Source organism: Microcaecilia unicolor, chromosome 6 (assembly GCF_901765095.1).
Source record: "Microcaecilia unicolor chromosome 6, aMicUni1.1, whole genome shotgun sequence".
NCBI lineage: Eukaryota > Metazoa > Chordata > Amphibia > Gymnophiona > Siphonopidae > Microcaecilia > Microcaecilia unicolor.
The window spans coordinates 308,084,987-308,096,496 of NC_044036.1; the positions used below are offsets into that span (position 1 = coordinate 308,084,987).

General features: G+C 46.4%; 1 protein-coding gene across 1 annotated transcript in view; it reads left to right on the top strand.

Annotated features, from left to right (window-relative positions):
- The window catches only part of LOC115472764 (uncharacterized protein C16orf45 homolog), a 67,666-nt gene extending 59,185 nt beyond the window's left edge, over positions 1-8,481 (top strand). Inside the window, exons 5-7 of the mRNA XM_030207162.1 lie at positions 380-453; positions 4,162-4,320; positions 8,363-8,481. Coding sequence (XP_030063022.1) covers positions 380-453; positions 4,162-4,280 — 193 coding nt within the window. The 3' untranslated portion in view covers positions 4,281-4,320; positions 8,363-8,481. The remainder of the gene's footprint in view (positions 1-379; positions 454-4,161; positions 4,321-8,362) is intronic.
- The last annotated feature ends 3,029 nt before the right edge of the window (positions 8,482-11,510 follow it).

The following is an 11,510-nucleotide window of genomic DNA, read 5'->3' on the forward strand; positions in this document are numbered from 1 at the left end:
ATTATTTTGTACCATTTCCTTAACCCTCCATTACCGTAGATTGTGAGCCCTCTGAGGACAAGGGAAATACCTACTGTACTTGGATGTAACTCACCTTGAGCTACTGCTACTGAGAAAGGCATGCGCTAAATCCAAAATCCAATTCCTAATTTGAAATGATACAAAAAGTTAAGAAAATGCTGATTAGGTGTTCTCAGGAAGCACTGCTTGCAAAGTATGAGTTCATGAAAAAAATTGCATGCACTAAGAATGAAATAAACAAATAAAATAGATGAATTATTAAATTAAATTTAAAAATGTATGGATCATGAAACAAAAAATGAAATGGAATGAAACTTTTTTCATGCACACTCCCTGAATGGATATTTTTCTGTCTCAGAGAAAAGGAAGAAGACAAGGAGATGGCCGAATTCCTACAGACCAAATTGTCTAAAAGCAGCCACAAGAAGACAAGTATGTACTATGCTGTGTGCTGTTTTTATTTTGTTTTGTTTTGTTTTTTTAAAGAGTAGTTGCAATCAATACAATGCATAACTATGTACAGAAGATAAAACACATCGGATGAGGTGTATTTTCAAAGGAACTTTGTAAGTCCAAGTGCTTTGAAAATGAGCCCCATAGCATTCCAACATTTGAAATCAAGTAAAACAGCATTGGCCGAAGTAAAATTAACTATTGCTTTCCCCCTCTAAACTCCCTCCCTTTAGCCAAAAGAAGAGACCGTACACAGTAAGGTTATATCCACTTAACTAGTTATGTCAATTCAAGAAAAGTTCAAGATAAATAAACAGCAACTAGTTAAGCAATGTAATTTATTACAGCACTCAAAACCTAACCCTTACCCAGTGGTGTGCTGGCACCGGCTCGCAAGAGCTGGTTGTTAAATTTTCTTCCGGCTTGCGAGCCGGTTGTTGCAAATAGCGAGCCGGCTCTGGCTCTCCTCCCTCCCTCTGGATCCGCCTCACCTCCCGCTTGTTTTTTAAATTCTTCGCTTCCAGCGCCGAGTCACCGACTGTCCTGAGTCCTCCTTTGCCGATTTGCGCTTTAAAAATGGCCGCCGAGACTTCCAGAGGCGGCCTCGCGAGACTTCGGCTGAAGTCTCGGCGGCCATTTTGAAGCACGAATCGGCAAGGGAGGACTCAGGACAGTCGGTGACTCGGCGCTGGAAGCGAAGAATTTAAAAAACAAGCGGGCGGTGAGGGACCGTATCGGGAGGGAGGGAGGGAGGAGAAGAAGAGTTCACAAAACAACTCGGGAGGGGGTGGCAGGGGGGAAAAGAGAGTCGCTGCTGGGCATGGGTGGATGGAGGGGGTCGCTGGACATGGGTGCATGCAGGGCAGGGGAGAGGAGGGTCACTGCTGGACATGGGTGCATGCAGGGCAGGGGAGAGGAGGGTACACTGCTGGACATGGGTGCATGCAGGGCAGGGGAAAGGAGGGTCACTGCTGGACATGGGTGCATGCAGGGCAGGGCAGAGGAGGGTCGCTGGGTATGGGTGCATGCAGGGCAGGGGAGAGGAGGGTCACTGCTGGACATGGGTGCATGCAGGGGAGAGAAGGATCACTGCTGGACATCTGGGTGCATGCAGGGCAGGGCAGAGGAGGGTCGCTGGGTATGGGTACGTGCAGGGCAGGGGAGAGGAGGGTCACTGCTGGACATGGGTGCATGCAGGGCAGGGGAGAGGAGGGTACACTGCTGGACATGGGTGCATGCAGGGGAGAGAAGGGTCACTGCTGGACATCTGGGTGCATGCAGGGCAGAGGAGGGTCGCTGGGTATGGGTGCATGCAGGGCAGGGGAGAGGAGGGTCACTGCTGGACATGGGTGCATGCAGGGCAGGGGAGAGGAGGGTACACTGCTGGACATGGGTGCATGCAGGGCAGGGGAGAGGAGGGTCACTGCTGGACATGGGTGCATGCAGGGCAGGGGAGAGGAGGGGAGAGAGAAGAAATGCTGGACATGGATGGAGGGGAGAGAAGAGTGAGGAAGGAGATGAGATGAGGGAAAAGGAAGAGAGGAGAAAAACTGCACATGGATGAAGAAAATAGGCAGAAGCTGAGGACCAGAAATGAAGAAGAAAGGAGGAAAGAAATAAATGGAAAGGAAGCCCTGGAAACGGAGTTAAGAGGACAGATAGCAGCAGAATTGGATACTGGGCCAGCATGATCAGAAAAACAGTCACCAGACAACAAAGGTAGAAAAAAAATCATTTTATTTTCATTATAGTGTTTGGAATATGTTCACTTTGAGAATCAGGTGCTCAACATTAAAAGTTTATATTTATTTATTTATTTATGGCATTTTATCCCACATTAAACATGAATTAGATTGGAACCTGGGATCATTTAATTTTTTTTCCTGGAGAGTAATGCATTGCCCCCTCCCCCGCTATAGCCAGCTCTGTAATTTTTTTTGGGGGGGCGCTGAGGTGGACCGGGGAGAGAGCCTGTTGTTAAAAATTTACCAGCACACCACTGCCCTTACCCTACCCCAGGGGACTTCAAATCCAGTCCTTGAGGTCAGGACCCATCATCACCATTATCCAAGAACTGAAAGGACAAAAGAATGAGTTGTTCTCTCACCTGTAGACCTGGCCCATTCAAAACTGAAACACACTAAGGCTTCCTTTACTGTGTTAACATTTTGCAGATAGCATGCATTAATTTATTTTTATTTTATTAGGATTTATTTGCCGCCTTTTTGAAGGAATTCACTCAAGGCGGTGTACAGTAAGAATAAACCAAACATGAGCAATAAACAATTACAGCAGTAAAAATATTCAAATAACAATACAAAGTATGGCATAGTATACTACTTAACACAATCTAAATATGGGAACCACTGGTTTTAATCTAATTCCTTATTCTATGTCCCAGTTGGTGATTGAGTATTTCTCTCCCAACTACTTACAATGTCAACACAATACGTAATAGAACATTGTAATTGACAGTGAAGGGTATAAGCAAAGATGAAACATATAGATAGGTAAGAGAGTAAAAGGAGTTAGAAAATAAGGTGACTAATTTAAAGAAAGTTGCACATAAGGTCAGAGAGATATAGATAGGCCAAAATGAATGTGCAGAAATGCTAAGCCTTTGCATTAACCATTAGAAGAGTGCCCAGCTTCTTCCCATACAGTTAACACAAAGGCAATATGCTTACCATGCTTTGCAGATAATGCAGATGAGTTTAATGGCACATACTGATGAGGTGTCACTATACCATGTTATCTGTTGCATTAATAGTTAATACACAGAACCAAACCATATGTTGCATGTAAGGCACAGTCATACATATGTCAGTTAACATGGGAGCTAGCATGCGCTGTCAAAGCACTGCATTAGTCTGGGCTAATTCCTGTATTAACTGCTTAACCCACTTGTTAAAGGGTCCCTGTCAAGTGTGTTATATGAAGGCAGCAATAGAAATGTAGTCCATGAAGATAACATCCTGAGAGTTTTAATGTGTTGGGAAATGAATCATTGATCCCTAGATACCATCTACTAGAGGGGTTCTCAACCCAAATGGATTTTCAGGACATCCACAATGAATATGCATGAGATAGATTTGCATTCACCGCCTCTACTGTATGCAAATCTATCTCATGCATATTATAATAATAATAAACCTGGCTCCTAAACCATGGTATGTGGAGTATGATCTCAGTCTCTAAAATTTAGTGCTGATGCTCGCTGCTGTCCTTTCATCGTGTCATAAGATGTTACGTGTATAAGCAGGTGCTCTTAGAAATTCTTTTTAATCAGGTCTGTGGCTCTCAAAACAATGGGAAATATTTCTGTATCCAGTGGATGTCCTGAAATCCAAAGTAGACGGGTGTGTCCCAACGGCTGGGTTGAGAACCTCCTTGGTCTAGTAGGATCTTAATCTTTTACATCTGGAAACTGCTTTGAATCTGTTGGGATAGTTTTGCAATCCTAGTGCTGTTAGGTTACAGACATAACAAATAGCTTCACATAGCAAATTTGGACAGCAGTTTTGGTCCTCAGCTGTAATTTGGATGTATCATAATCTGTTCCCATGGGTAATCTGTTTCCCAGAGGTTATTCCTCTCTGTGACGGAGAGTTGAGAGGTGTTTTTGACCGAGGCACTTACTGTCTTTATCACCATTTCAAAAACAATAACAAGGTCCCTCTTTCCTAGCATCCACTAGAGACAAGAAAATGACTTCTAGAGGCCAACAGACATCCACACCATATGTGACAAAAACGGGTCTCACCCTGCTGAAGGAATGCTGTGGATTCACCTGCTCAATTATGTAGACAGAGCCCCAGCCCTCCTGTACCCACAGTCAGTCTCTGGGTAATGTACTTCACTGCATTGACTTCTGTGCTTGTCTAGCAACGTCATGAATTGGAAGAAAAATTTAGGCAATGTGTTTGGTGCTTAGTGACTGAGGCTTTAAAAAAATCGACTTGACCAAATAATCAAACAAGAATGACCTGAAAGCTAGAAAACAGACACATTTATATAGTGCAGTATAGGGGGTGAAAGAAGAGCAAAGCCCAGGAGGTTACAGGGACATAGAAAGAAAAGAGACAAGAGTGGTTAGAGAAAAGGTCAAATGACAAATTAGAGCTGGGGGATGTGATTGCTTCAAGCAAGACTGCCGAAAGATAGAGCCAGGTGGGCGGGGGCAGGGGGCTGGCACCGGCCCCACTCTCCTCCCCCTGCTCAGGCAGCCCCCCCTTACCTTTCTGCATCTTCTGTTCTCCTCCCTCAGTCTGTCACTCTCATTGCTACTGTGTGCCCGGACCTGGGAGAGTGACAGACCCCAGCACCCCCAAGGGAACCTTCCCCCCCCCCCCCCTTGGTGGCCCTGGCTTCAAGGTGAATAGATGGGTTTCCTGAGTTTTGGTCTTTGAAATATCTTATGTATAACAGTGAAGCTCGGCCGGCCAAACCCAGTGGCAAACCCTATATTCCACTTAGAAGGCAAAATCAAAACAACTTCCAATCAATAGACATTAGTCTTCCATAACTCTCTTCTACTCAAGTGCCTCCCAAACATTCATTACCTTTAAAAAACTAAGTGATTCATCTCTTCTGCTAATCTACCAAAGAAACAAGTGCTGAAGAGATAAGGTAAATAAGCTTTATTCAGTTTCTTTCAAAGAATGAAATTCTTACAGGATGCAAAGCACAGAGCAGAGATGGGAGCAGATACAAGTTTTTCTCCTGTTCTGCATCTATGGGAAAAAAAACCTTATATGGAAACATGGTAGAGAAGTAGCCTAGTGGCCACTGCGGCCTTTGATCCTGGTGAACTGGGTTTAATTCCCAAATGTAGCCCCTTGTGACTCTGGGCAAGTCACTCAACCCCTCCATTGCCTCAGGTACAAAATAAGTACCTGTATATAATATGTAAACCTGTGTAGATTGTAACTACAGAAAGGTGATATATCAACTCCTATCCCCTATCCCTAAATAATAAGTGACCTCCTAGTGACAGTACTGTAAGACTACCACTAGGGGTCACTGGCACCATTTTGAATCCCAGCACCAGTGAGGGCAGGAGCGAGTGGGAATGGCTCCTGAAAGGACCCCCCCCCCCCCCACAGACACCCAGGGAAGGGAGACCTATGGGTGGGTGGGTAGGGAGGGCCTATCTGAAAGGGGGACATTCTGAAGGGAAAGCTTCTGTTACAAGAAATTCTACCCACTTCTCCAGCAATTAATATGTTGGAAGAAAGGATTTATTTTGGGGAAAATAGCTCTAGAGCAACTCGCTACTGTTTATAATTTAAGAGCAAGCGCTGTATTTATAAGTTTTAGGATATTAATTTCTCCACCAATCACCAAAGGTGATAATTGCAATAAATTAAATATATTAAGTATATATATATTCAGAACACAAAGAGACCATATTTTTAGCTTCAAAAAGATTGATTTAATATACAATTGCACACGAGAGGTAGGTATTAAGAGGAATCTTTACAGGTAATCTGTGCATAAAAATAGAACAAAGTAGCAGGTAGATCAAAAGTTATGTTACTTACAAGTCCTTGTTACACAGTATGAACAGCATTAGGTAAGCACATGTTTTAGGAGCAAGGCATCAGCGGACCCCAAAGAGAGCAGCAGTTTCCAAGAGAGGCAGGTTTCCAGAGGAGGCAGGTCCCAAGAGAGGCAGGTTCCAAGAGGAGCAGGTTCCAAGAGAGAGAGCTGGGCTGTTTCCAGGCCTTTTATAATGTTAGCAGAGAAGCATGGTGTGTGCATGTCTTGGATATTTTGCAAGGCATTATGGTTAATGTAGTCTCATGTCTGCACACGACCCCTGAGTTGGTCTCATGTGTTATGACATCACGAGACTTACAGTCTGGACTTTGCTGGCAAATGTCTTTTGATGTCCTGTTCAGTCTCTGGGGCAGATACACATTACAAGTCCTTCCTTTCTGCACATGTCTGGAAGCTGATGGGAGGGGCAGGTATACCTTTGACAAGCAAATGTCCTGTTTATGGTTCCCCTGAGTTTCTTTGTTTTATTCAGGTGTCCACCTTAGTCCATCTTTTGTTAGGTGGGAGGGCAGAGGAATAGAGTCAATTTAAAACTTTAAAGCAGTCTTAAGTCTTTTGTTTGAGGAATGAGAAAAAACAAGGTGAGGTCCCTGCCACTGCAGCAGTACTTTTGTCTTGTAAATATTCCCCAAAGGGAGAGGGGAGAGGGCTTTTGGAATGAAAGCCAGTTCTGCTGCATTGTATTTTTAAGAGCTGCACAAATATATTGGTGTATATATATAATCCACCAAATATGCTACATATTTCAGTAATAAACTGATACCATTACACTTCTAATTGAGTAAATTTGCCTGGGGAGGATCTTAATGAGGGTGGGGGGGGGGGGCTTGACTGGGAGCACATGACAGGAGGTCTCAATTGGGGGCAGGGAATCTGACTAGGTGGGCTTATGGGGATATTGTGATTGGGGGATTACTCTACTCACTTTTATGTAATCAAGATGTTGACCCCTTTAAGATATGACCCAGCAGCATTGGGTCACAACTTGGTGGCCTGATGCTTCTGGGACCATGACACAATGCTGCTTACAAGGTGGTACACAATCAACCTTATGTGTTTACTACAAGAGTCAGCAACCTGCAGTACTGAGATATTTCAAATTGGTGATTCCCGTGGTAAATCAGGGTGTGGTAAAAGTCTGTCTTGTACCTCACCTTGATAACTACGCCCCCCCCCCCCCAAGTAAATTGAACTTTCAAGTAGTTGCAGTGTAAATCTTCACCCCCTCCCCCCCCCCCAAGTGGAAAGGCAGAACATCCAAGCAGCAGTAAAGCCCTGAACCATTTAATAATTGGCGTTTTTAGCCTACCCTTCTGAATAAGGCAGCTTATAATACTACTAGTAAAAGAGGCCCGTTTCAGAGCAAATGAAACGGGCGGTAGCAAGGTGTTCGTCACCAACACCCCTCCCTCCCTGGCCAACCCCTTTGTTATTCTTCCATTGCTCCGCCCCCAATGTCATGTTAGATGTGAGGGCGGGGCCCGGAGCAATTTCCCACCCCCCGCCTCCCTCCCTGCCAACCCCTTTGTTGCTCTGCCATTGCTCTGCCCTCGAGGGTGAGGCCCGGAGCAATTTCCCACCCCCACACCTCCCTGCCTCCCTCCCTGCCAACCCCTTCGTTGTTCTGCCATTGCTCTGCCCTCGAGGGCGGGGCCCAGAGCGATTTTGGTGGCTTCACCACCACGAACCTTCGAACCTTTTTGAAGGAAGTCAGGGCTTGGCTTCACTGATGTCAGTGTCCTCAGAATGTTGAGGGTGAGTTTTATTATAGTAGATTAGCGATTCAGGTACAATAAGTCCCTGTTTCAAACACCTTGCAATTTTAGTGGGTACCTGAGTCAATGGGAAATCAAGCGGCTTATTCAAGATCTCAAGGATATCAGCAGGAGAGGGGGAAGTTGAACTTGGATTTGATGGATCTCATCCCGTTACTCTAAGCCCTGGGCCACGCCTTCTCCATTGGTTTGGGGCATTATAATCATGGGGGTATAGAATTCAACTCAATGGCCTAATAATAAACCTTTCCAATAGAATCAAGACACATATTGTATAAAACTCCCCAGGGTTAGAGGAGATAGAAACGAGCCTCGATTCTGAATCACATGAAGCAATATGCATTTTATAACAAGAGCCTACGTCTAAACAGTGAATGTACTGCTCTACAGCTGCCACTAGAATTGTATCTGGCGGTCTATTCAACGCATTCTACAGCCTTCTCTTGTGGCCTCTAAGTTAGCACTGCAGTAGCTGGCATTTCCTTCTCTGCCTCTCATCTAACCTTATATTTCCTGTGTTCTTCTCCTTCACCCTTCTTCCTGCTCCACAGGTCTCCACGAAAGCCAGGACCGTGGTTTCCATTAGCTCTGACTTCCATTACGCTTGTGTTTTACCAAGTGCAAACAATGAAAAATCAACATGAATTCACAGGTGGCCAAGACACATCGGGGATCCTGGCTTTTACTTTCCTAACACCGCCTTGAATGGTATTCTTCATGGCAAATCCTTTCACCTGCATTGGACTGCACCCTCCCAAGGGTCTTGTAATACTGTAACCGCAACTGCAACTAGCCTTTCAGTACAGTTAAAAACCCTCAAAGAGGTTTGTTTGCTTTGCCTGTTTCATTTGTAGAAACCCTTTAGTGTTAAGACTTTGCGAATTACACTGACCAGATTTCTGTGAGCCTCGGCCTTCCTATCTTGTTCAGACTGTGCCGCCATTTTCTCTGGTTTTGTGTGTCATGTCACTAGTTCTCAATCATTTGACCATGGAATATTTTTGAAAATGTATTCTATTACAAAGCTGGTGAAGATAGACTTTTTGAAATATGCATTGTGGGGAAAACAAAGCCCTGGAAGTTGTTTGATGAGATTAGGGTCTTGCCAGCAGCCTGGGAAATTTGCAGTTGGGGCATGCCTTGATACACATTATAGAAACGACAGTGGTAAACGGAGTCCAGACAGCACTCTGTTGATATCTGTGCACTGTACATTTTGCTCATATGTGGAAGCCTGCCCCCTAGCAGTACTAATGCGATATTGCCACTGGAGGTCTCAGCGGCCAATTTGCCAGAGTCAGGGACATGAGGCCAGAGTGAGTCACTCTCACCCTAGGCACCCCCAGTAAGCCTGGAAACTGGGTCGGGGGGGGGGGGTCTGCTGAGGCCTGATGTTTATGGGCCTGTCCCTGTTTGAGGAATCATGGGAGAACCCCCCCCCCCCCTCCATAATTTGAGGTCTCACACACGCAGTGGCGATCCTGGGTCGGCTGCCATCCGGGGCGGATTGCTGCTGCGCACCCCTCCCCCCCCCCCCCCCCCCCCCCCGGTGCAGCGGCGTCTGTCCCCCCCCCTCCCCCCCCGGGTGCATTCTTGGCTGCTGGAGGGTGCAGAGAGCAGCTGCGCACCTGTCGGCTCCACTGGCTCCCTGCTCCCTCTGTCCCGGAACAGGAAGTAACCTGTTCCAGGGCAGAGGGAGCAGGGAACCAGCGGAGCCGACAGGCGTGCGGCTGCTCTCTGCACCCTCCAGCAGCGTGCACCCGGGGTGGACCGCCCCCACCGCCCCGCCCTTGCTACGCCACTGCACACACATGAGAGTGATTTGGGTGCTGCAGGGGAGATACTGTGCCTGGGGGTTGGGGACAGTGTTGGGGGGGGTCAGGTGATGTGCTGCCAGAGTGTAATATGTCAGGGATTCGGGAACAGTGTCGGGGGGGGGGTGTTGGGTGATGTGTTGCAACAGACGAATGTATCTGGGGGTTGGGGACAGTGTTGGGAGGTTCAGGTGATGTGCTGATGGAGAGTAATATGTCTAGAGGTTAGTGACAGTGTCTAAGGGGGGGGGGGGGGGTTCAGTTGATGGCTACCAAAGAGTAATATACCTGGAGGTTGGTGGGATAGTTTTAGGAGAGGTGAGTGATGTGTAAAGTGTGGAACCAGGACATTGGATTTAACAGCTGCCCCTACAGCAGACAAGTAGTCCTGCTTCAGAGCAGATGTAAACACCAATGGTTTTTTCCCCACACAGTGTATCCCACCCTTGTTGCCCTAGCAAGGCAGCAGCAGGCTGGTTTCCTCTGGGCTACCATCTTCCATATATAAGTAAAATGGTTTGCTGTAAATCTGGGGCTGGTAGGGTTCCTGGCTGAAGTGTATCAGGTGGTTCATCTCAGTTTATTGCTGCCTTTGAATCAGCTGAGATGGCATGCCAAGATCTCAAGGGGCCATTGAAACCAATCCTTAGCCTACTCTTGTCAGTTTCCACTTAAAAGCACCTGCACCCTTCACGCCCGCTGTTTCTGCAGCTAGCTAAAAGGGTGTAAAACAGCATGCCTACATTTGAAAATGCCAAGCGTGTGAGGCCTTCCTCCCCTGACCTGACCCCATAAATGCCTCTTCTTAACCTGGCTAAAAGATTTAGCTGAACGGAGGATGGCAGTTTTCAATCAAGCCTTTATGGTATGTGGCTTTGAATATTGTCCTCAGTATTTAGAATCAGGCTCCCTTTTCACTTCTCTCTGTTTTGAAGCTGTCTTGGAGTCCAGCCGTTAGTAATGTGCAGCCGTGTTAGTCGTCAGTACGGTGAATGCTCCTGTTTCTGTGGTGCTGTTTTGCAAACTATAGTGCATTATTTTAGGAGGTAGTTTGGATGCAAGGCGCCCCCCTAGATTAATCCTTTTGTTCTGCATTGGTATAGTTTGCCTGCTTACTATGGGGGGACGGGGGACACCAAGGGTAAGGAAGTAATTTACAGTGGAGGCAGGGGGACTAATTCAGCATTAACAAGTGCAATATTTCAAGGACACTCCCCCCAAACTGCACCTCTTATCATTATTGTTAATCTAAATTGTGCAGCTGCGTTATGTTTGCCTAATGCTTGTGTGGAGATCTCAAATAATGTTTGCACTGAAGCCGAAACTGCAAAAAGTGAAGTTCGTTGCGAATTATTTATGAAAAATGCAACTCTTTGCTTTGTTTCTGCATTCACACTCTAAAGTTCATCAGAGAATATTACTAATGACTAACTGATTTCGTATTTTGTTTTTTTTTTACAATCCATGGCCATTAAACAGTGGCGTAGCTATGGGGGGGGCACGGGGGCCTACCCCCCAAATTTGCTCCGGGGGCCCCTGGTTTGGCTGGCAGGGGTCCCCAACCCCTGCCAGCTAAGGCGCTTGTCCTATGCTGGTCTTACATTGCCTGGCGCCCTGTCCTGCTTTCAGCGCCATGCACGCTCGTTTTAATGAAACTGAGCATGCTCGCGCATGGGGTGGAGGGAGCGGCTGCGGCGGCAGAAGTGGCGATGAGAGGGCGGAAGCGGGGAGGTGGGCCAAAATATGCCCCCACCCCCACCTTGGGCTCTGCCCCCCCCCCCTCCCGTAGAGGTCTGGCTACGCCCCTGCCATTAAATAAGTGATGAATGTTTTATCTGTAGAACCATAATGTATTCAACATACTTTTATTTGTTAATTTAAAGAC